General features: G+C 42.6%; 2 protein-coding genes across 3 annotated transcripts in view; one reads left to right on the top strand and one right to left on the bottom strand.

Annotated features, from left to right (window-relative positions):
• Window positions 1-3270, top strand: part of disp3 (dispatched RND transporter family member 3) — a 19244-nt gene extending 15974 nt beyond the window's left edge. For both annotated transcript variants that reach the window (XM_079688393.1, XM_079688394.1), the window contains 3 exons: window positions 1-29; window positions 552-724; window positions 1364-3270. The exon at window positions 1-29 is cut by the window's left edge and continues 85 nt beyond it. In XM_079688393.1, the coding sequence (XP_079544519.1) occupies window positions 1-29; window positions 552-724; window positions 1364-1720 (559 nt within the window). In that variant the 3' untranslated portion in view covers window positions 1721-3270. The remainder of the gene's footprint in view (window positions 30-551; window positions 725-1363) is intronic.
• A 2092-nt stretch (window positions 3271-5362) lies between these two features.
• bmp1a (bone morphogenetic protein 1a) overlaps window positions 5363-22192 on the bottom strand; it is a 35522-nt gene continuing 18692 nt past the window's right edge. The window contains exons 7-20 of the mRNA XM_079688395.1: window positions 17344-17468; window positions 14997-15112; window positions 14764-14866; window positions 14157-14273; window positions 13448-13593; window positions 13152-13347; window positions 12782-12907; window positions 11317-11477; window positions 10983-11163; window positions 10765-10890; window positions 10209-10336; window positions 9298-9511; window positions 8371-8621; window positions 5363-6559 (exon numbers count right to left, since the gene is read on the bottom strand). Coding sequence (XP_079544521.1) covers window positions 6425-6559; window positions 8371-8621; window positions 9298-9511; window positions 10209-10336; window positions 10765-10890; window positions 10983-11163; window positions 11317-11477; window positions 12782-12907; window positions 13152-13347; window positions 13448-13593; window positions 14157-14273; window positions 14764-14866; window positions 14997-15112; window positions 17344-17468 — 2125 coding nt within the window. The 3' untranslated portion in view covers window positions 5363-6424. The remainder of the gene's footprint in view (window positions 6560-8370; window positions 8622-9297; window positions 9512-10208; window positions 10337-10764; window positions 10891-10982; window positions 11164-11316; window positions 11478-12781; window positions 12908-13151; window positions 13348-13447; window positions 13594-14156; window positions 14274-14763; window positions 14867-14996; window positions 15113-17343; window positions 17469-22192) is intronic.

Here is a 22192-nt window from a genome sequence, read left to right on the forward strand (position 1 = left end):
GCTGCTCCCAGTGCTCGTAACCATTGTCGGTGAGGGATGAGAAGTTCAATGATAATAAAGGTTTATTTGTAAAGCACTTTATACACACAGGATGCAGCTAACAGTGATAAAATGTTAAAACCTTTTAGCACAAATGAAGCATGTTTACATGTTACTCCATGACATACAAAAAGGTAAATTAAAGTATAAATACAATAAAATAAAACAAAAGTTGATAAAAGATAACCCACTCAGTAAAAGCAAAAAAGACATAGTATGAAATAAAACAGTATAATACAATTAATAGATATATTTTACATGTAACAAATATAAAGATATATCAAAATAAAGGGAAATGTTGCTTGAAAAGTTAGGTTAAAATGTTGGAAGTGTAGTGGATAAAAGCCGGGAGGGGGATTTTTTTTTAAAATACCTGCCGTTCGGGGCCTTAGGAACTTAAAACCGTATAGAAAAAGGAAATTGTTAAGACACTCGGGAACGGGTTTTAAAATGAAACATCTAGGCCTGGGTCTGCATCATATGTGTAATTCTGAGAGCCTGTCCTCCCTCAGGAGTGATCTGTCTGGTGGTGGCCATCATGTATTGGCTGGGCTGGGAGATGGGAGCGGTCGAGGCCATTTCTCTCTCCATACTCGTGGGATCTTCCGTGGATTACTGCCTGCACCTGGTGGAGGGGTACCTGCTGGCTGGGGAGACCATGACCTCCACTCCTGGGGATAACTCGGTATGGGAGAGTACTTTCAATTCAGCAATTAGTTAAAGTTCCACATGTGTTCTCAAAAAAGGCAAGAAGCACCCTGGAGGCGCATGAAGGAAAAGGAGCCGCTTCCAGTGGTGGAAATGAAATAAGTACATTTACTCAAGTATTACAATGATGAAGTATACCTGTACTTTATTTGAGTAGTATCTGTTCATGCCACTTTATACTTTAACTCTACTGCAATTCACAGGGTCATATAGTACTTTTTATGTTACTACATTTATTCAACATTTATAGTTACAAATTAAGATTTTTTCAACAACACATAGAAGTTTATAAAAAGAAAGAATAATTATAAACGAAACCAGCAAACTGTCAGCTTTGTCATTAAATATAGTCATTGAGAGATAATTAATGATCATCTATGACAATTTAGGTAACTTACTATTTTACTGTGAACTATTTTTTTTCTTCCATTGGGTACTTTTTTGTTAGGTACATTTTGCTGATTAAAGTTATTTACTTTGACTTAAGTAACATTTCCAATGCAGGGTTTGTACTTTTCTTTTTACAGTGTTATACGAGTACTTTCACTTCATTAAAGGATCTGAATACTTTCTCCTCCGCTGGCTGCTTGTACTTTAATCTGTGTTTTCTCTGCAGGAGCCGGGGGTCGAGAGGCAGAGGCGGACCCTGGAGGCAGTCAACCATGTGGGCGTTGCCATAGTGTCCAGCGCCGTCACCACGGTGATCTCCACAGTCCCTCTCTTCTTCTGCGTCATTGTGCCTTTCGCCAAGTTTGGCCAGATAGTTGCTATAAACACCGCCGTCTCCATTTTGTTCACCCTGACCGTGACTGTGGCCATGTTGGCCTGGATGGCCCCCCCCCGCTTCAACCGCACCCCCCGCGCTGTGCTGAAGGCCAGCCTCGCCGTGACGGTGGTGTCAGTCTTGGGAGCGTTTATCTGCTGGGTGGGGGGACAGTTTGGAGCGCTGGCCTGGCAACCAATCAGCACCTAAACACACACCCGTCCGCCAACTCACACTGATGTCAGACAGGGGAGTTCCTCTGTTCACTGAAAGCACTCAGAATAGCAGATCAGTAAATGATCTCTACAGCACAAAGATGTCAGATTCCTTTATTCGAAGCTGTTTCTCGTGACCAAACACATCTTTTTATCTTGTCTTAATCAGTGGATTGTAAGCACATGTATTAAGTGTTAATGACTCACTGAAGTGGGTCGACCTTTCTTGGTTGACTCAATGAGTCAGTTATTTATTTGATCTCATGTCGCCTTCAGCCTGGAGGTGGAGATGATTCAGTGATCATTAGGAAACGGAGGCTGAGTCACAGTTTTCGGTTTCTGTAGCTCATCGAGTTGTGAAGAGCTGATGAGTGTTCTGTGACCTGTGAACACCGACAGCGTGCTCTGACGTGTGTTAACCGGCTCTCGTGATCAACACATTTCTTTCACTTATTGTAAATTTCTTCTTGAATGTTTTTACAGCCACATTTGTAAAGCTGTCTGGATGTGGCTGGATTCAAAGTTGTACTAGTCACGTTTTTACCGTGCACAGTTTTGTGACGTAAATGTTTCAGTAAGCTGCTCTCCTCACACATTGTGAACTGAACTCTTGATGCTGCCAGCACAAACTTCTTCTTAAGAGATGTTTATACTTAAAAGGTGACCTGTCATGCAAAATGCACTTTTGTGCGTCTTTTATACATCAACATGTGTCCCCGGTGTTCCAGGGAACTCACCAAGTGTCAGAAAACACAACCCTCTCTATTTTCCTCCATACCCACATCTCTTAAAAAGGGGCTGCAACGGATCTGATACAGACTGATCCAGATTTGAACACTTCTATGACGTCACAGAAGTGGCGCTACGGCTATTGGGCCAACTCCACCAATCAGGAGGAGACAACCACGGACATTGCCGCTCGAAAGCGCTGGAGACGCTGTAGTACATATGCCAGGCCTGTAGATGGTGCTGTTCTCACAGAATCAGCCCATGCAAAGACACTGTTAAATTAAGCGAAATGAGGAATGGCTAAAATGCATGATCTGTTTGGTATTTTGAAAAATAAAAAGTATAAATATGCCTTATATAGGTATGGTCCTACACTATATTATTCAAATATAGCATGATAGGTCCACTTTAAAACCCCTTTCCCTTCACGTTTATATCTTGGAGCTCAAACTGCTTCTGGTTTTTCCTTTCGTTATCAGCTCCAAGTGAAAGAGACCTCTTGTCAGCTCCTCAGGTGTACGCTCACATCGTCCACTGCACTCACACACACTCACTTACACACACTCTGCTCTCTTACAGTCTAGAGTAGCACTCAAACACCCATCAACGCCGGCTCCAGTGTGCCCCTCAGTGAGGGTAAGGGCCCTTTGTCAAGCCACGTAACACAATAATGGTTAGGGAGAAGGACTCGACTGCAGCGAGAACAGTACATTTTGTTTTGTGTGTGTGTGTTACTTGTGAATGTCAAATAAAACAAGTGCAGGAAGCCTTGAGTGTTTCCATGTGCTGTTTTCTTCTGCATTGTTATGTAACGGAGACCTGTCACTTTCTTTCTCTACTGGGAGAGCTACAGTACGCAGCATCACATCTCCAGTTGGCCGTCGTTAATTATTCATTTGAAACGGCTCAGATTTTACATTGGATTGCAGTGCATGAATGTTTCATGTGGGTCATTAAACACCGGGGCAGCAGTTCTGCATACAGAGGCATTTAGTGTTCATTAAGATGGGAGCCGAACAAATGTTTTGCGTTAAAAACATTAGCGCTTTTGTCCTGGAGAGTCCTCGGTGTTATTTTAATAAAGCAGCATGTTCATTATGTGGCAGAAGGAAAATAAAACTGTGCTGATTTAAAGCTCATTTTCACGACTGATACTATAGAGTTTGAATGTCCCATTTACATTGATTGAAATATGAAGGTCATTTTCCCAAGAAGATGCAAATAACAAGCAAACGCATCTGATATATAGAAGCTGTATAAAGAAAAGGTTTTACTTAGAAAGAGTAAGATGTCTGTCTTTACTGGAGCGAACACTACATTTTTCTGAATAGCCTCCACATTTGTGTTGATTACTATATATTGTATATCTAGCAGAGGTGGAAGAAGATTACTTACTTAGATAAAAGTAGCAATGCTACAGTGTGAAAATACTCAGCTACAAGTACAAGTCCTGGAAAGTAAAAGTAATAGCATCAAGATATACTTAAAGTATCACAAGTTGAAGTACTTATTATGCAGAACAGCCCATTTCAGCACCATATATTTTAAATGATTGTATTCAAATGATTGGTGTATTAATGTGTTCATCACTTCAATGTTGCACTTGGTGAAGACGGGTTTATTTGAATGACTTTATAGTCAAACTTTAATGTCAATCTTACTGTGTTTACAGACAGAGAGATCGAAATGACGTTTTCCTACACTACTTGGGTAGCTTAACCTATTACATATTTTTAGTGTAGTAAAAGCATAAAGCAGCATAAAATGAAAATACTCAAGTAAAGCACAAGTACAGTACGTGAGTAAATGTACCTAGTTATATTCCACCATTTATATCTAGGGGGTATTTCTTCACTGGTTTAACGCTTCACTGAAATGAGAAACATTTCAATCTGTAACAGAGAAGTGTACTTGAGGTTCAACAATCTAAATTATACCGTGTACTTAACTGAATTCAATACGGACAGATTGAAATTGCATCACCAGAAGAAAACCAATCTTTGTTTAAAGATATTGAGCCTGCACCTTTCAGGAATCTTCATGAAATATTCACGAGTTCGTATTGATCTTTTTAAAGTGTGTTTACCGAGACTGCAGTCCGGGTTCATCTGCGTGGATTTTGCAGCTTTTTCTCTTGGTTTAAGTTTAATGAATCCCACTCCAGCTATTTTCCCTGCATCTACACTGCCCTTTGTTTTAATTGTTTTTCTGAAGAACAACAGAATGGTAAAGGGAAAGCATTGAGGGGGGGGGGGGGGGGGGGGGGGGGAGAGGTTATATGTAGGCAAATGAATATTCAGCAAGGCGAGAAATGAAATACTTTCCTTCTGCAGTCTGAAATGACAAGCTCCGTCTATAAATAGTGAAGCGTAGATGAAAGGATGAATAAGGGATATTTAAATGTGGCTTTCTCTCTGTGTTTGCTAGGTGTCAGAAAGTTATTTCAAACAGATCAGTGTACCATTTAAGTCCTCAGCTCTGTATCTCTCCTCCTACTCACATGTCCTGGATTGCACTCAAATCCGCTGGAGCGATGCAGGACAAGGTTTGACTGAAATGGCACAAAACAGTTATAAAAGTAGTATTGTGCACGAAGGTCGGACATCAAACAGATGCTTGATTCTCCCTCGATGTGACACAACAATATTCTCATCGCGTTGAATGAGCAATAAACGGAGAAAAGGAATGAGTGAGCAACATAATATATTCAACACAGATCAATGGCTATACATTAGAAGGCAATTATAGGGCTAATCCAACATCACCGTTCCACCTTTACATTATAATTACTATAACAATAAATACCCAGGCTCATTCGGTTCTAGAGAAATACTTCATTGTACCAAGAAAAAGGCATTTTCTCTGGATAGAAATTATTTTACATCAGAAGTGTAAATCAACACTGAAACATAAATCATATCTTTATTACCCCATGTTGCAGGGCACACACAATGTTCAAGTATGCCTGAGGAACTAATTGGAGCAATTAAAAAAGAAAACAAGTAGAATAAGAGATAAAATGCATTTAAAAATAAGTGAACTGGCATTGCATTTCACAAAAATTCATAAGCTCATGATTTTGGAACAATTCACTGTAAAGTGCTAATTGGTTTGAGCTGAGAAAAGCACATGTTCCCTTTGAAAGATCATACACATTACTTTATACATGGATGTACAGTAATAGCCAGTCCTCAGGCCAGCAATTACCAACCAGAAGACATGGACCACAATTCATGTATTAGTCCTTTAATAAGATAACTGCTTCCTTAATTTCCTTGTTAATGGTAACAACGAGAATCTTGCCACTGGGTGCCAGGACAATGCCAATTACAAATGCTGGTGTTGTCACTGTACAGTTTTCCTTCTTTCCTTGTAATTACATGCAATTGACCGACATACAGTATCAAAAACCTCAAGTCAAGTCCTTTTACAGATAGGAATCCTTGAACCAAAGGGATGTGTGAGGAGAGGAGAGCAATTATTGAGGAGTGCAGGAGACCATCCTATACTCCTCTTCCTCTTCCTCTCCCCCTCCCGGATGTGGTGGGCTGGCCCGACAAAAGCCCGCCTTCCTACAGGTCCTGAGAATCCACTGTTTTCCTTTGTGCCTCTCGTTAGGATGCACATTTAAAAAAAAAAAAAAAAAAAAGGAAATAAAAATATCTGGAGGTGTCTGGGTCAATAAATCTTCCCCTACTGTCCGCCTAAGGCAGACGTTGATCCCCCCCACCCCAATCCTAACCATACAAAGGTAAAAACAAGGTGTACTGCAGAATGGCTTTACTCCTCACAGTCTGTGGGGGGCGCTAGAGCCCCTGGGAGCTGAGGTGCGGTTGGTGGTCTTCCGGCTGTTCTGTCGTGTCTGATTTATCTTGGCGGCCAAAGGTTTCCGAGCGTCGGGCTTGCGCCTCCCCTGGGGGCCCCTCCGTTTGCCCCTCTTCCCCGCACGGCCCCTCCCGGCCCCCGCTGGTCACTTGCGGGAGTGCAGTGTGTCCTGGAACTTGGTGCTGGTGTAACGCACGTGGAATCCTTTCTTGTTGATGGTGTCGTCGGAGTGGAACTTGATCACAATGGAGTCACCGGCCGAGTAGATCTCCTCTGGAGGCTGAGGGGGGAGAAACAAGAGATTCATTTGTATCGTCACTTTCTGCTCCTCGGACTGCACTTCAACAGAGGTGGGAGAAGTAGGCCTACCCAAATATTGTACTTGATTAAAAGTAGAAGTACCAGAGTGAAGGAATACTCTGTTACAATTAAAAGTCCTGCTTTCAAAATCTTACTCAATTAAAAGTAGAAAAGTATGAACATCATATATACTTAAAGTCCTCATTATGCAGATCGGCCCATTTCAGAATAATATATATTATATGTTTTGATCATATTTATTGATGCATTAAAGTGTTATCAAAGCTGGTAAAGGTGCCGCTAGTCTCAATGACTTTTGAATTTACTCCAAGTGTAACTAATGTCTGATTTAAGAGTTGATTATGTTTGATATCATTAATCCAAAACTGCAAAGTAACTGAAGATATTAAATACATGTAGCAGAGTAAAAGTACAATATGTATCTCGATTGTAGTGGAGTAGAAGTACAAAGTAGTGCCTCGAAATTGTCAATTGTACTTAAGTACAGTACTTGAGTAAATGTACTTAGTCACTTTACACCACTGAACTTCAATTACAACTAAGACTCCTCACATGCTGATACTGAAGTCTGATCATTGCCCACGACGAAAGGCTTCTGACTGCAGAGGACTGCTACTTCTGTAACAGCCAGGGGCCCCCGCAAGGGTCTGGGACTGTACGGCTTTATTCTGATTAAGGCTCTGGCTGCTATTGAAGTGAGGGTAAAATAAAACTGAAGATTAGTTCCATGTGCAGCGCTCTACAAAGCTCATTTCTCCCCTGAACAAAACCATACACTGCACAGCACTTCTAAAATGTCATGAGTACAAAGCCTGCCCTCTCCAACGAAACAAAAGGGGGAATTCACTTTATGATGTGTTCATAGATAAATATGCAACACAGGACCTGGCTGGAGTATCACATTAATATGAATTTGAAACATCGTACTTAAGTTAATTACTTGTTTGAGGTGACACACTGTGGCGCCGCGATGTCGGAGAAGGCAAAGCTTGTGCAACCAACTGTAAAACACTGGGCTGTTTAATAAAGATGTCATTCATAACATGAATAATATATCTACATATTAGCCCATAAGTCCTGGTGTGGAATTAGGTTTAAAACGCCAGAAGAAAGGGTTCAACAAATCGCATTGTACAACCGGCTGAAATGCAGTCTGCTATTTAACTGCGAAAAGCCCTGGGGCTGAGAGTAAGCCTCCCCTCACTATAATGAGGTTTCACCCTACTTCTGACTGAATTGTGTCAGTTCATTTCGACCTGTTTTATAAAAGGAAACTTGATTGAGGAGCTTCTCCCTGGGGTTCAGGGGGCGTCATGTCCCCTCCAGAAAACACTTCACTAGAACAGGCGTCAGTAAAAGGCCACAGCTTATTATTGAAGCGTTTAAATGAAATCAAGCTGTTCTCTGACCTGAGGAAACTTGTGTTTCTATCCCCTGCTGGCCTCATTGTTCCAGTCTCAGGCTGCAGCCTCAGCAATGGCTGATTAATTCACTCTTACAACCGGATGCGAGATACTCTGATAGGCTATCGGCTCCTAGGGGGTGATGGCTTTTGTCGACCCGCAACCGCCTCCGCAGAAACACTCCCAAACCCAGAGGAACATGTGGAGTTTAACAAAGTAATTCAAGCCGGAGTTTGGACTGGAATCAAGGGTAGTTTAAAAAGTCCAACTAAAAGGTCAGCTTATTCCAGAACAATAGTCTGAAACTCCAGCTGTTTTACAGTAAAAACTGAACTGAAAGGTGCTGTGATAAGGAACATGTTCTTACCCCTGAGCCACAGTAGCGTCCGAGCCGTGGAGACTTGGTGTCGGCTCCGTCAAACAGCTCCATGTAGTCGTAGCCGCAGTCCGCCTCCTCCTCGATCTCAAAGGTCTGGAAGATGAGCTCCACGCCGTAGCCTTTCTCCGCCGAGATCACCCACTGACAGTCCGAGGCTCCGGGGTAGTTGTTGTCCCCGAACTGTGCATGGGAGAACACGTCCTTGGTTTTGACCTCAGCCTTTAGGCGACCTCCACACTCTGCGGACAGAGAAGTTGAGCTGAGTTGGACATTTTGAAACCAGAGGCCAGAAACAGCTGCTGTGCTTGGGGGTCTTTAGCTCAGCTGTGGTTTTACAGTCACACAGATTCAAAGGACCATTCTGCAATTAGTCATAATTATTCTCAGACAGGGTGTTAAACTCAGACCAAACTAAATCCTGTGAGCATTATTCCCACAACCATTGATCTGTCAACACTAAAATGATGTCGCAAAAGCATGACGGCTTAGATCATTTACTGGAATGCCTCTTTGTTTCGCACATTCCTCATTAGTTTATTGATAAATTGAAACAACAGCTAAACCTTATTATAAACATCGATTTACAAACTCTCACACAACTTGTGCGGTGTGATGAAAGTGTCATTTAAGCAGTTGTATTCTCACTTCTGTCCAAACACACATTGGCTTTTCCCTTACAATTGAAAACACATCTGCATAAACAGAACTCGCACGGATGCAACACTCGCCTGATAACGTGAGAGACTGTTTATGCGGAGATGTACAAGACTCTGCTAACAGATGTTTTCATGCAGTTTTGCTGTTGTTAAACACGGCCGCTATTTACTTTACACGAGAGCTGAGTGCTTGATACATGCTTTCACTGTGTGTCCTTTCAATAGAAGGAGAATCTGTTATAGCAGCATCTGTTCTTACCTGCAGTATGGGAGGCCTGGAAGCCTTTCTTCTGCACTGAGTTATCAGAGAAGAAGCGGACGAACAGCTTGTTGGCAGTAGACGTGATGGGTGGAGGTTTCTTGGTGCCGCAGAACCGACCCAGACTCGCAGCTTTCCCATCTCGCCCGTCGTAAATTTCGATGTGGTCGTAAGCACACTCCAGGTGGGCCTCCATGTCGATCTCAATGAAGGCCTGCGACAAAAGAAGATGAGTGCGTGTGAAAATGGACGGCTGTGGCTCAGTGGCTAGAGTGCTGGACTTCGAATCAAGGGGTACCAAGTTCGAGTCCCACTGCAGTCAGCATGTGGTTGTGTCCCTGGGCAAGACACTTCACCCCAAATTGCCCCTGTGGGGATTGTCCACAGTACTAACAAATGACATGTAATGTAAAAACAGTGTGAAAATTAAAATGTAGGAGTTCAAATGTTAAGTACTTTGAGACTACCTTTTAAAAAAAAATCAGATTCAATTCTTTTGACAGTGATATGGGATTTCTAGAAAATGTATCCGATTGAGATTCCCTTGGAAGCACACAGATGAGTTTAACAGTGTTTGACAACAGTTTTGAATTGTTATTTAGGACAAGAAGACATGCTTTGATGTCATAAGAGAGATCTTTTTATAAGCAAATGCTACAAATAAAAAAGGATATATTCAAATAATCTACATCCTGTCAGTGACACATTCGACATAAATGCAGAAAATAACAGAAGGGGGAGCCACACATCCTGGTTTGGGCTGGCATATCAGTCACTGACAGCAGAACAGTAAACACAGATGTCCTCGCTGGATTTAGCAATTCAATTACGCAAATAAGCAACACACACAAATCAAAAACGTGACTGACGAGAGAAAAATGACACAGAGAGCGGGAGGAAGTCACACGTACGATTTTGATGCGGTGGCCGGGGGTGGTGGTGAGAGCCCAGGTGCAGGCCTTCTTGCTGGGGTACTTATCCGGCCAATTGGGGCTGGTGATGTCACCGCTCACACTGTTTACGGTGTGATCGCATCCAGCTGTAAACAAGCATCACTGAGTCAACCTCTGCACCATGCTGATATGGAACACAATGTTTTAGACTCAAAGTAATCATTGCGTAAGTCCGGAGCAGAAACAGATGATCTGCTAATATTATTATTACTACTAGCTGCTACTCATAGTTAGTCCATCCATTACTGAATCTTTACGTAACGATGTGCAATAACAATTTGACCAATATTATATACCACACTTCATTCTACACTTATTTAATGTTATAAATACTTAAATGTGGACTTCTGTAAATTGTAAAAAAAATATATTTCAATGCTATGTTCATGCCTTTTTGTATGATAGTGTTCTATTTTTCTATACTTTTCTGTAACAATGTAAGTTTGCCCTTTGTGGGACGAATAAAAAAAAGTCTGATTCTGAAATAAAGAGACAAGACTTTGAGTTGAAATACCTTCTTTGCAGTCGTGTTTGTTCTCATGCAGCACGAAGCCGCTCCTGCACTGACAGCTGTAGCTCCCGAAGGTGTTGACACACTCATGTTGACAGCCGCCGTTCTCCTTAGAGCACTCATCTTTGTCTGAGGAAGCACAGAGGACACACGCTTGGTGACTGTTTCCTTTCAAGACTGACAGCTAGCAGCAGAACAAACATGTTTCTCTGAGGACTCACCTGAGAAATACTGCGCTTTAAAGCCCTTTTTGGAAACGGTGTTGTCTGATTTGAACTCAATGCGCATGTTGTTGTACTGGGAGGTGATAGCTTCTGGTTTCTCCGCTCCACAGAACTTCCCGTGTAGCCTTGAATCCGCCGACAAGCCGCTGCGCACCTCCACGTAGTCGTACTTACAAACCTGAGCAGAGAAACGGAGCGTGTGAGGAGGATGGGGCATTTTATTTAGCTTTAATCACGAAACATAAGAAGGACAGGGATGCTTGAGCAGTGACAGAGAGAGAAAACGGAACAAACCCACCCTGTGTCGATTCAAAATAACCCAAATGCTCACGTCATTGCCCTCGGTCTCGAAGACGTCAAAGAGCAGGGTGATGCGGTATTGCGTGGGGGCCACCAGCTGCCAGATGCAGTTCTTGTTGGGGGGGTATTCTCTGGGCCACCCCGGGCTGGTGATGGACCCATTCAACTTGGTGATGAAGCCTCCACAGGCAGCTGGACGGAAACATGGGAAGAGACAAGAATAAGAAGTTTGATACAGATGCACAAAGGCAGATAGAAAATAAATAATATCAACAAATAACTCAGTAAGAGTTCTTCGGCACTGCAAGCCACACAGCTGAAATGAAAGCCCTCTGAAATATCCCTTTGTGTCCGAAATAAACCCGATTACTGAGGACTAAGGCAGGCTTTGGTTATGCAAGACACACATGTTACAACAACTGGTGTTGCCCCTCACCTGGCTATTTTTAGCTAAACCTAACATGCAGTGCTGATCCGTACCAACCGCAGTAGATGTGATGTTGAAACATGGACTGTGAAGTTATTAAATGTGGACGGATTGTTGGAATATTAAAGGTTTGGATTGTTGAGGCCGATGGACTCCTTCAATTTCTTGCAGACAGGTGCGTAGGAGGAAATGTCCAAAGCAAAGAGATAAGAGGATTTTTGCACACTGCCCTTTTAGTTGCAATTACATTTATTTAGAAATACAAATGTTGAGTCATACACTTTCACTTTGTAAACCTTTTTGGAGGTTTGTGTAAGTGCAAATAACATTTAATTTGTAACAATTGAATTGCATTATTCAATAATATTACATTACACTTCATTTAGCTGATGATTTTATCCAAAGCGACTTAGAATAAGAGCATAAATCATAGAGATAGAAAAATGCAAATATATTCACTTCAAATAATCCAAGTGCTGATGAATTAGTTTAAAATGTGCTAAACTCATTAAGTGCTCAACATTTTATTTATTTATTAAATGAACGAGTGGTTTTTATAGTGTGATGAAAGAAGTACATTTCTACTGTCCTGAGGGAGCTCGTTCCACCATTTCAAACTAATGCATATAACTAACTGCATTCGATCTTTCGTGTGAAATCTTATCCATGATTTATTTCAATTCAATTTGCTTGTCTTCAATTGTTACAGTTCAATACCTTTTACAAAAACAAAACATAAAACAGTAATAATGAAATATTGCCGTTCATAGCATAACTGTTCTGACAGCTGACTTTAAGGGAAGGAGCTGCAGGACAGAGGTCAACCAGATTGGGTCCAGCTTGTACAGTAGCATTTACGTCTTAAACGACAACATATCATTTGAGATAAAAATAACGCTTGCATTGTTATGACTCAATACTTTACAAAGGTAGTGCCCGGCCAGCACATACATCACAGTTGGCATCTGGTTCTGGCTTTAAAGTGACTGTATTTATTGTATTTGGGTGGCTAACTGCGTAAAGTTCTTTAGCATGTCAATTACATGGTGACTTTTCTCCCTGTACTTACCCTCGCAGCTGCGCTTGTCAGCAGCCAGCTCATAGCCTGGGTCGCAGGCGCACTTGTAGCTGCCCAGTGTGTTGACACAGCGTTGCTCACAGCGACCGTTGTCCGGCTTGGAGCACTCATCCATCTCTGAAAACACAAAGTTATGTTTAGGATCCTTTCTGCTGGCCCCCTGGCTCGCTGGCTTACAGGAGAAACCCCTCAAAACAACCGCAGGCACAGAGGGTCCCACAGAACCCAGAAAAATGATCTGGTAAAAACGGACAAAATGTTTTCAAAAGATAACGAGACACAGGGAGCGATTGCTGCAGCATGTCAGATTAAACAGATGTCGACTTTCTTTCTTAAGAATTTACGACCCTCGACCTCTGACCTTTGAAGAAGTTGGCAGCAAAGCCGGCCTTGTTGACGGAGCCATCTGAAACAAATTTCATCCACAGCTGGTTGGAGCTGGTTTTGATGTCATCTGGCTTGTCGTAGCCACAGAAGCGTCCCAACAGGGGGCTGTTTTCAGAGTTCCCATCGCGCACTTCCAGGTAGTCATAGGCACAACTGTCATGTCTCTCAATCTGGGGTTTGACAACAACAGCAACAATAACAACAACATCTCCAAATCAGTCATAAAACTCAACAATTGTACTAATAAATGACAAAGTACTGGGGTCTTACCTCAAAAGACTGGAAGGTGAGGCCTACATGGTAGCCCTGCGCTACAGCTATCTTCCACACACACACTTTGTTCGGCCTGTAGTCATCAGGGTAGTTGGGGGATTGGATCTGGCCGCTGTCTTTCTTCACCTCGCCTCCGCAGATGGCTGCATGTGACAATAAAAACAATATCAAAAACAATACTGCGCTCCCTCGATAGCAGTATCATCAGCACATGCCTCTGATTAGCTGAGATCACACACACACACACACACACACACACACACACACACACACACACACACACACACACACACACACACACACACACACACACACACACACACACACACACACACACACACACACACACACACACACACACACACACACACACACACACACACACACACACACACACACACACACACACACACACACACACACACACACACACACACACACACACACACACACACACACACACACACACACACACACACACACACACACACACAGTCTGGAAACAATGGAGCCGAGTGTGAAGGCCGCCCAAAATGTGATTAATGCAGCGTAAAGTGTCTGACACATCAGCAGCAGGGGAGCCAAAAACTGGATATGACTGCTGCAGCCTCCAGGCACATTGTTGGATGTGTGACTGGCCATGCGTTCAGTCAGCTGAGCGGCATGTGGGGATGGGGTGCAGCGGGGTCGGGGAATGGATGCTTACCCTCATAAACGGCGGAGAAACCTTTCCCAACCCAGTTACTGCTGCTGCGAAACTCAATCCACAGGCGGCTGTCGGTGGAGATGATTGACTCCGGCAGTTTATCCCCACAGAAACGACCTGAGTCACAAGTGAGAACACACCGGAGGAACCAAGATTTTTGATTACATTAAAAAACAATAATTATAAAAAACTTAACACACAGGTGAAAGTGTACTAGAGGAATTCAAAGACATAATTGAAAAACATAAAATTGGACAAGAACTAAATAATTAGCATTTCATTTAGCTAACTCATTTACTGAATGTACTTCTGACAAGCTAAAACAGAACGTTACTTTTTACCTCCTTAACCCTTTAAAATGCCTTTACCTAAAAATAAAAAATGCAAATAATGTACATGTTTTTCTTTGTTTGACCACTTGTAAAACCTGCCATCACTACCGTAACCATTTTTTATTTGGGATTGCATATTCATTTTTTTTTTATATTTGTTGGACAAAACAAGACATTTAGAGATGTCACCTTTTTCTGGTCCAGAAATGTTTCATCAGATAATCAAATGAATCATGATTGCAGCCCACATACAGCCTTCTCTAGTTGAAACTGACCTTTGAGAGGCGCCTTCCTCCAGTATCCATCTCGAATTTCCACATGGTCGTACCAACACAAGTGGCTCCTGTACAGATCCATGGAGGTGAAGTTGAGAATGATCTAGGAAATGACAAAGAGGGCGTGACACGTTTCACATAAATAAGAAGTACCTCATTCAGCGCGTCAGTAAAAACAGAAAGTGAAACTTGTTCTCTGGCATCTCAAAGTGGAGCTTTCCATATGCTCATACCTTCTCCCCTGGTGTGACTGATATTCTCCAGATGCAGTGCATGTAGGCTGAGTATCCATTGGGGAAGCCAGGAGAGGAGAAGTTCCCACTGCTTTCCTGCATACTGTCCCCACATCCTGTGCACAAACACACACACACAAACACACACGTTAGGCCTGAGCCGTGAGCATGATGCGCTGCCAATTAGTCTCTGCCTGATAACACCTAATCCACTAATTCAAGTTATACACACATCAGCTCTGAGGAGAGTCCCCCCGCTGCAGAGACAGATGCTGGGATTATAAAACAGCCAATGTGAAGTAAAGGGCAGCGCTTTAATGTTCAAAGGCACATCTGCTGATTATATTCGCCCGCACCTCACCCCTCCCCCCTCCCCCCGACTCCAGATGATGATCACACAAAGGAATAGAGTGTGAGACGCTTTCTCTGAGCATCCTCTGAAAATAAACCTGGCCCACTATAAATAACTGAGCCTTCTGGAGGATGTGATGCATTATGAACACATTGTGAAAAACCACCCTTAGTTTGACTGGCACAAATTAAAGAGGCCCTATTATGTTTGTTTGGGTTTGTTCTCTCCTGTAGTGTGTTATTCAGGTTTTAGTGCATGTAAATGGTCTGCAAAGGCTAAAATCCCAAAGTTTCCTCCAGAGGGAGTTTCTCTCTCCCCCCCCCCCCCCCCTGCCTGAAACGCCTCTATTGGACTCCTTTGTTAACTTCCATACCATAAATACATTACTATATAACTCTGGTGCTTCTATTGGCCAGCGGGGGGTTAAGGGACAGGACATTGATTGTTCTGCTTTTATTTATGTCTTAATGTGTGCATATGTATACATGTGTCTGTTGATTGGGTATATATATATGATACACATATTTTATACATATTTTTATATATATATATTCAGGATTGTGGGAAACGGTATTTTGATCTCTGTCTGTACACACAAACTGAAAGATTGACAATAAAGTTGACTTTGACATAGCGGTTGGCCAATCACAACAGAGCCGTCCAGCTAACCAATCAGAGCAGACTGGGCTCTGGTTTCAGACAGAGGGTGAAAAGAGGTGCTGCAGCGCAGGCAGTGTGTGAAAAATAAAGAGCTTTGTAAACATGTCACAGTACAAGAATTATACACAAATATGAAGCAAAACATGTGCAAAAGATGGCCCCTTTAAGTGTGCAAGTGTGCGAGGACTGATCCCAGACACCAGGCACAGCCTCGTGGATCTGCTGAGGGAGGCTGATGCCAAGTGAGGGAGAGACACATTTGATTAAGACGGAGAGGAAATAACAGTGAGTAGATTGCATCTTCTGCTTTCCATTTGGAGATAAATGTATGCATTCATTATAACTCTGTGTTATCTTTACCTTGAGGGGGTGTTATGAAGGAGTCAGGAAAACATCTCCAATTGTTCTCATCTATCACTTCCCTTGAGGACTGTGTGTAAGCAATAACATGAAGAGCCCTCAGCCCAGGGTTGTGTGTAATAATGCTTGGCAGAGGTTCGCCGGTACTAAACCCTTTACAAGCTTCCAGGCACACACCGGGGATGACAAACGCACCCAGGAATGCTTCATGAATGGCAAATCTGTGGTTCTTTAAGGATTTTTTATTTTCCAAGAACATGTGGAGACTCACCACCTCGTCCCCCGCAGCGTGCGTCACCTCACCCAGTCAGTTTCTTCCTCACGAGACAGAAATTGTCGTGAAGAGAGAGACAGAACGCTTCCAATGTTACATTTAAAAATTCCTCACTAAAACCACATAGGCTGGTCCGGCTCCGGTGACCATGACTTTGTTTATTTAAGGAGCTTTAATGTGAGGCTAGCTATCCTCGCCTGACTTACAATTAACTGTCAGTCATCAAATCTATTCATCTCAATGTACATCTGTTAATGCCATAAATCCTATTTACTTCAACAGCATTAAACCCTCTCTCCCCTGTAATCATAAACAAAGTGAGTGGTTTGGTAAAGTACCAAGCTTATGTAACTCTTAGTATAGTCTTTTAGTTCACATTTCACATGCTGTGATGTGCGCACATGAGTGTTCCCGAAAATGGTTTTAGTCATTGTCATCTCGAGACCAGCTGTTCTTTTACGTCTATCTGGGAAAGAGTGATGACAAACTTCCTGTCCTTGGTTAACGTTTACACTCCGCCCAGCTTGGGACTTTCGGACGCTGTAGCCAAGGACTGACGCCACATCAAGAGACGATGCTCGGCTATGAGCTGAATCGAGGGAAAACAGGAGGCAGGCCTCTCTTCAGCTCTATGTTACACACACATGCAAAAATAGACAGGAAAAACCCAAAGCAGACAACATCTGTCATTTTGGTCTTACTGGAGCATTTGTAGAGTTTGCGTGCCTGTATGATATCCCCTTTGCTCAGTCTGGTTCTCTGGCCAATGGGTGGTCGCACTCCGTTCACATCGTAGCGTGGCAGGATGGTGTCCAGGAAGATGCCTCTGTAATTCAGCAGGAGAGACCAAGGTTAATGTTGCATGAAACCCAGACGGCACGCACACATCCTGATGATAGTCCAACATACACGCACGCCACAAAACAAGTTCGCCTGAGGATTAAGTGACTTACCATCGGATAGCGCAATCACTGTCAACATTATTATTAAGGCTTTTTAAAGGATTGAAACATCTGAAAACCATGAATGTGGGTACTTCCAGTGTGGATCAGCCAAAATAAATGTGGTTGTTTTGTTTAGCAAATCCAGCAGACAGACAACAGGGGACACAGAGACATTCTTTTTCATATACACTTTAAGCTTTTAAACAGACATGTAACTCTTGACACTAGGAACAAAAGTCTGCATTTTTCTACAATAAAATGTCTAAATGCATTTCAGATGTCTGATGCAAAACCCACATCTAATGAAATCTTACTAAAAGAGTGATTGTGATGAGATGTGGCAGCAGTTAAATTGGACAGCATGAAGCTTTTCAGAACGCACACCCACACCTATGTGTGAGTATTACCATGATCCTGTCTCCTGCTTGTACTCTAATAAACCGAAAATAATAAAAGATGTGGCACATTAACAAACGTCTTATCTGTGAATAAACACTCTTATAACAAATAACCAATCAGGAGCTGGTCGGTGCATTTTCCACTTGACCCATCAGCCATTTTTAATGAGGTACATTAGACCAGTGATGTTATTTTAATGGGGCCCTATTATGCTCATGCTCAGATTCAGATTTGTATTTTGTGCCTCCACTGTGACTTTAAGGTTCAAAAAGCACCTCTTTTCACCCTCTGTCTGAAACCAGAGGCCAGAGACACTCTGATTGGTTAGCTGGACGCCACTGTTGTGATTCGTCAACCGCTTAGAGATGTACAAAACCTATATGACACAAGAAAAACCCTGAAAAGCATAATAGGACCTCTTTAAAACTGAAAGATTTATGATTTTGAACCTTTTTTATTGCCACATGTTCCTTTTTCTCCCACCAACATGTTGATTGTAAAAGTGAATGTGTTTCATTTTAAATCAATGTTGTTTACTTTCTGATTCTTCAGATATGATCACTTCTTGCTGAAAGGCAATAGATGGACAGTTGCAGTCACTTATCAAAGCTTTCCTTTGAAGTCGGGGTCACGCTCTGTTTCTGAGGTGAACACTGACATCATTCTTCACACGCGTCTGCCTTACAGATGAACCCAAACGTAAGCCTCTCTCCAAAAAAAAACTTAACAGATGTGAAAGGAATTATAAATCCATCAGGTAAAGTTTCTTTATAGATTTTCAGGAGAAAAATAGCAGAACAGTAAGAACAGAACAAACTCTTTCCACACTGTGCTGTCTCACATGACACATTGCTAGTTTATCATCTCCATTTCCCTCCAAGTATTGGCGAGCAACGGCCTGGCTCCCCGGCCGTTCCCATGGTGACATGCCTATCAACGCCAGGCATGTGCAAACAGAGCAGCCTGAGCTAACAGTTTAGATTCTGCCTGCACGTCCGTCTGTGAGCTTCCAGGAGCCCGTATGCTGGCTGCCGGTGAAAAAAAACGCCACTCCAGCCGGTGTCAGAGCAGACAAAGGGCACACTGGCAGGTCTCTATTTGAGTTGGCACCGCTCCATGCGTCAACCCTGAAAAAATATCTCGGAAGCGAAAGAGGGGGCAGGCCGGGTTGTGGGTCGGGTAACACACCCCACACAAAAAGCACGGGGATCAGCCCTGCTTGTGCCCTGGAGACACAGCAAAACATCAAGACACGCCATGAAATCTTCCGAACAACACCCGAGGCAAAGGCCCTGGCTTCCCACGGTGATTTAATGTAAAACACCGAGCAAACACACTGGCTAATAACGGGGTAACAAAGGGAGACACTGGCCCAGGTAGATCAGCCAATCAGCGCTCAGAAAAAGTGCTTGGAATGACTTGTGACAAGCTAACAGGAGCCCCTTGTCTGCTTATACAGCTCTGTGAACATTCCCCAGCAATGGCAGCCATTTCTCTCGCAATCTAAACAGTGTTATTGATCAACACACTTCCACGAATTAGGACTCCAGAGTAAGAGTGAAAACAGAGGATGTGGGGATTACCCAATATAAAAAGGGCTGCCCCTTTGTGCAGAGAGCAGTTGTGCATACCCAAAATGTAGAGGGTCATGAGTCCATTCGTGACCATGAGAGTGACAGCAACTACATAAATATCCTGTTTCAAAGTGCTGAGCTGAAGGAAGATAAAACCGTCCTCTAAAAACAATTTTTCTCTTATTTAAAAAAAAAAAAAAACTAGTTATCAGCTGCAGTGGAGGTCACAAACTGACCTCAAAGCCAACACTGGAGAAAAAGTAGTTTTTGGTATGAACTAAAAAAAGGTTTGGGGAAATATGTTATGTCATCGTATCATACCAGAAGTTATGCTATAACTTTACGGTCCCTCATTTTCCTGTTTTTCCCGTACAAAGACAAACCAAACAAGAAAGGCGGTGCTATATTTCAGCTTTAAGTGCACTCTCTACCTTCAGTTTGGATGCACGGGGCCCGACAGGCGTTTCTGTACATTGGCCTACACCCAGCTGAGCTTACGTTTACACAAAGATTCCCTCTCTGCTTCCCAGAATCTGTTTGCTGCAAGAGCATGGCCGTTTACTTGAGAAGAGGCCCATACACTCAGAGAGTAACACAGGGCATGGGAGAGCTGGTTGTGGGGAAAACGTATATATATATATATATAGAGGACACATGTAAGTCCAAAGTGACAGCCAACACCTTGATCTCAAAGCTCACTATGGTAGTAATAATCTTAGCCTGGGTAACCTCAGTTTTTGCTTAGTCTGGATCACATGGCACCCACTCTTACTTACTAAAAGCTGTCAAAACCACTCCTGCTATAGGCAGACCTTTGCAAAGTTGAAGTGACCTGCAGCTGTCCAAAAGGTTCCCACATGTGTTTATCTAAGCGATAGAGGAAGGGTGGAAAAAATGCAGTTTTCTTACACAAAACTGTCATATCCTGTACATGGCAGCAGGAGGTAACCATAATGTTTACATGGCTCTATGTGAAGCTCGGCTGTCACAGCTTAAGAAATAATTCAATGTACAGGAACAGGTTGTCAGGAAGGCACTTTGCAGTGAGCGTGGCGGTGTATGTGTATTTACAATGATGACTCAGAATATGAATCAACTTCCCCAAGAGGTCTATTTTGGCTGTGCAGTCACCCAGCTGGTAAATTAGACTTTAAATGAACCACAGCCTAAGATGACTAGAGTAAGAGCCCAGACTGACCAGTATTCGTCATGAGGCTTTGTCTAGTAACATCTTTCCTCGCCGAAACAGCCCTGTGCCGTGCTGAATGACAGCACAACATCTGGAAAAGCTTCCTGTAGCATCTGACAGGGAGTAAGGAAAGAAAATTAAGTGTTAAGTAAGGGTTAGATATTTACAGTTCCCCTTTTACAAACAGGACTTCCTCTAGGGCAACATGTTCCCACTAATTCAATACTCAATGCGCTTTAATCTGGTTTTTAATAGTTTAGCCATTTAATCAAGGTATTTACCAACTGTCCAAAGTCTAAGATACAGACATTTAGAGTCATGTGGTTTTATTTGCTGAGCCCGGGGAGCATTAAACGTTAGCAGAGCCTTTCCTTCATATGGGAAAACACAAAGGGAACATTAATGCAGACAATAAAATGCCCACCACTGCATTCCTTACCATGTGTAGCTGATTATTAGTGGTAGACCTAAATTGTGCTTGGAGTGCAAACCACATTCAGTAGCATGGCATGTATTATAACACCTGAGTGCTATGAAGGTGCTGAAAGGCTTTGCAGCAGGCGTAGGAAATGAATCTCTGAGTCCCTGCCTATGTGGACATAATGCTACTAATCACCATGGCCTCTTCAAAGAGCCTTCAGTAGCATAATGAGGTGCTTCATGGTGTGAAGGCACAACTTTTACAAGAAGCTTCACATAGCCTTGAGAGTGGCACAAAGACATGTTGTCATGATGAAGCAGAGCTACTGTTGCTGGGCTCGCTCAGCCCCAGGACCGTGCTGCTTTATTGGGGCTGCTGCTCGAAAAGAGGAGCCTTAATTTGAACAGGCTGTGGGAAAGAGCTGGCGCATAACCGAAGAACACTTTCACTATGGTATGAAGACTTTACTAAAACAATAAGGAGTCATTTTGAAATGATAATAAACACACATTTCTCAAAAACCTAAAAAAACAGATCAGAGCTGATAACGCGGGAGAAGTTGTGACCTTAAAAGTGTAGATAAAGTTGTTCAGGGCGCCAAAAAAAGGTCAAAGCCTATGAAGTAAGAGCTCAGCTATTGAATCTTACGGGTTTAATTGAATTCACTCTGGATTTGAAAGAAGCCAAATGGACCCAAACACGTCAGATTTCTTGCTAACTCTTACTTCATGCACATGTGTTATATTGTGACCCTCAGTATTTCCATTACAGCAATACGAAATTTAATCCAAACATTGAATAAATCACATAAGCGCTCCTACAGTCTCCCCGAGGCCCCATAGAATGTGAGCAACACTTGTTGAAAAAAGACCAGCCAAAAAAAGCTAAGAGAAAAGAACTTAGCATAAATAGAGTTTTTTGTTTTTAAATCTCCACTGAAGACCCACTTTCTTTAAAAAAAAAAAAAGATTTTGTATCTCTTTGAATTTAACACAGTAAGACAATTCAGATCCAAAACAGACG

Source organism: Notothenia rossii, assembly GCF_949606895.1.
Source record: "Notothenia rossii genome assembly, chromosome: 6".
NCBI lineage: Eukaryota > Metazoa > Chordata > Actinopteri > Perciformes > Nototheniidae > Notothenia > Notothenia rossii.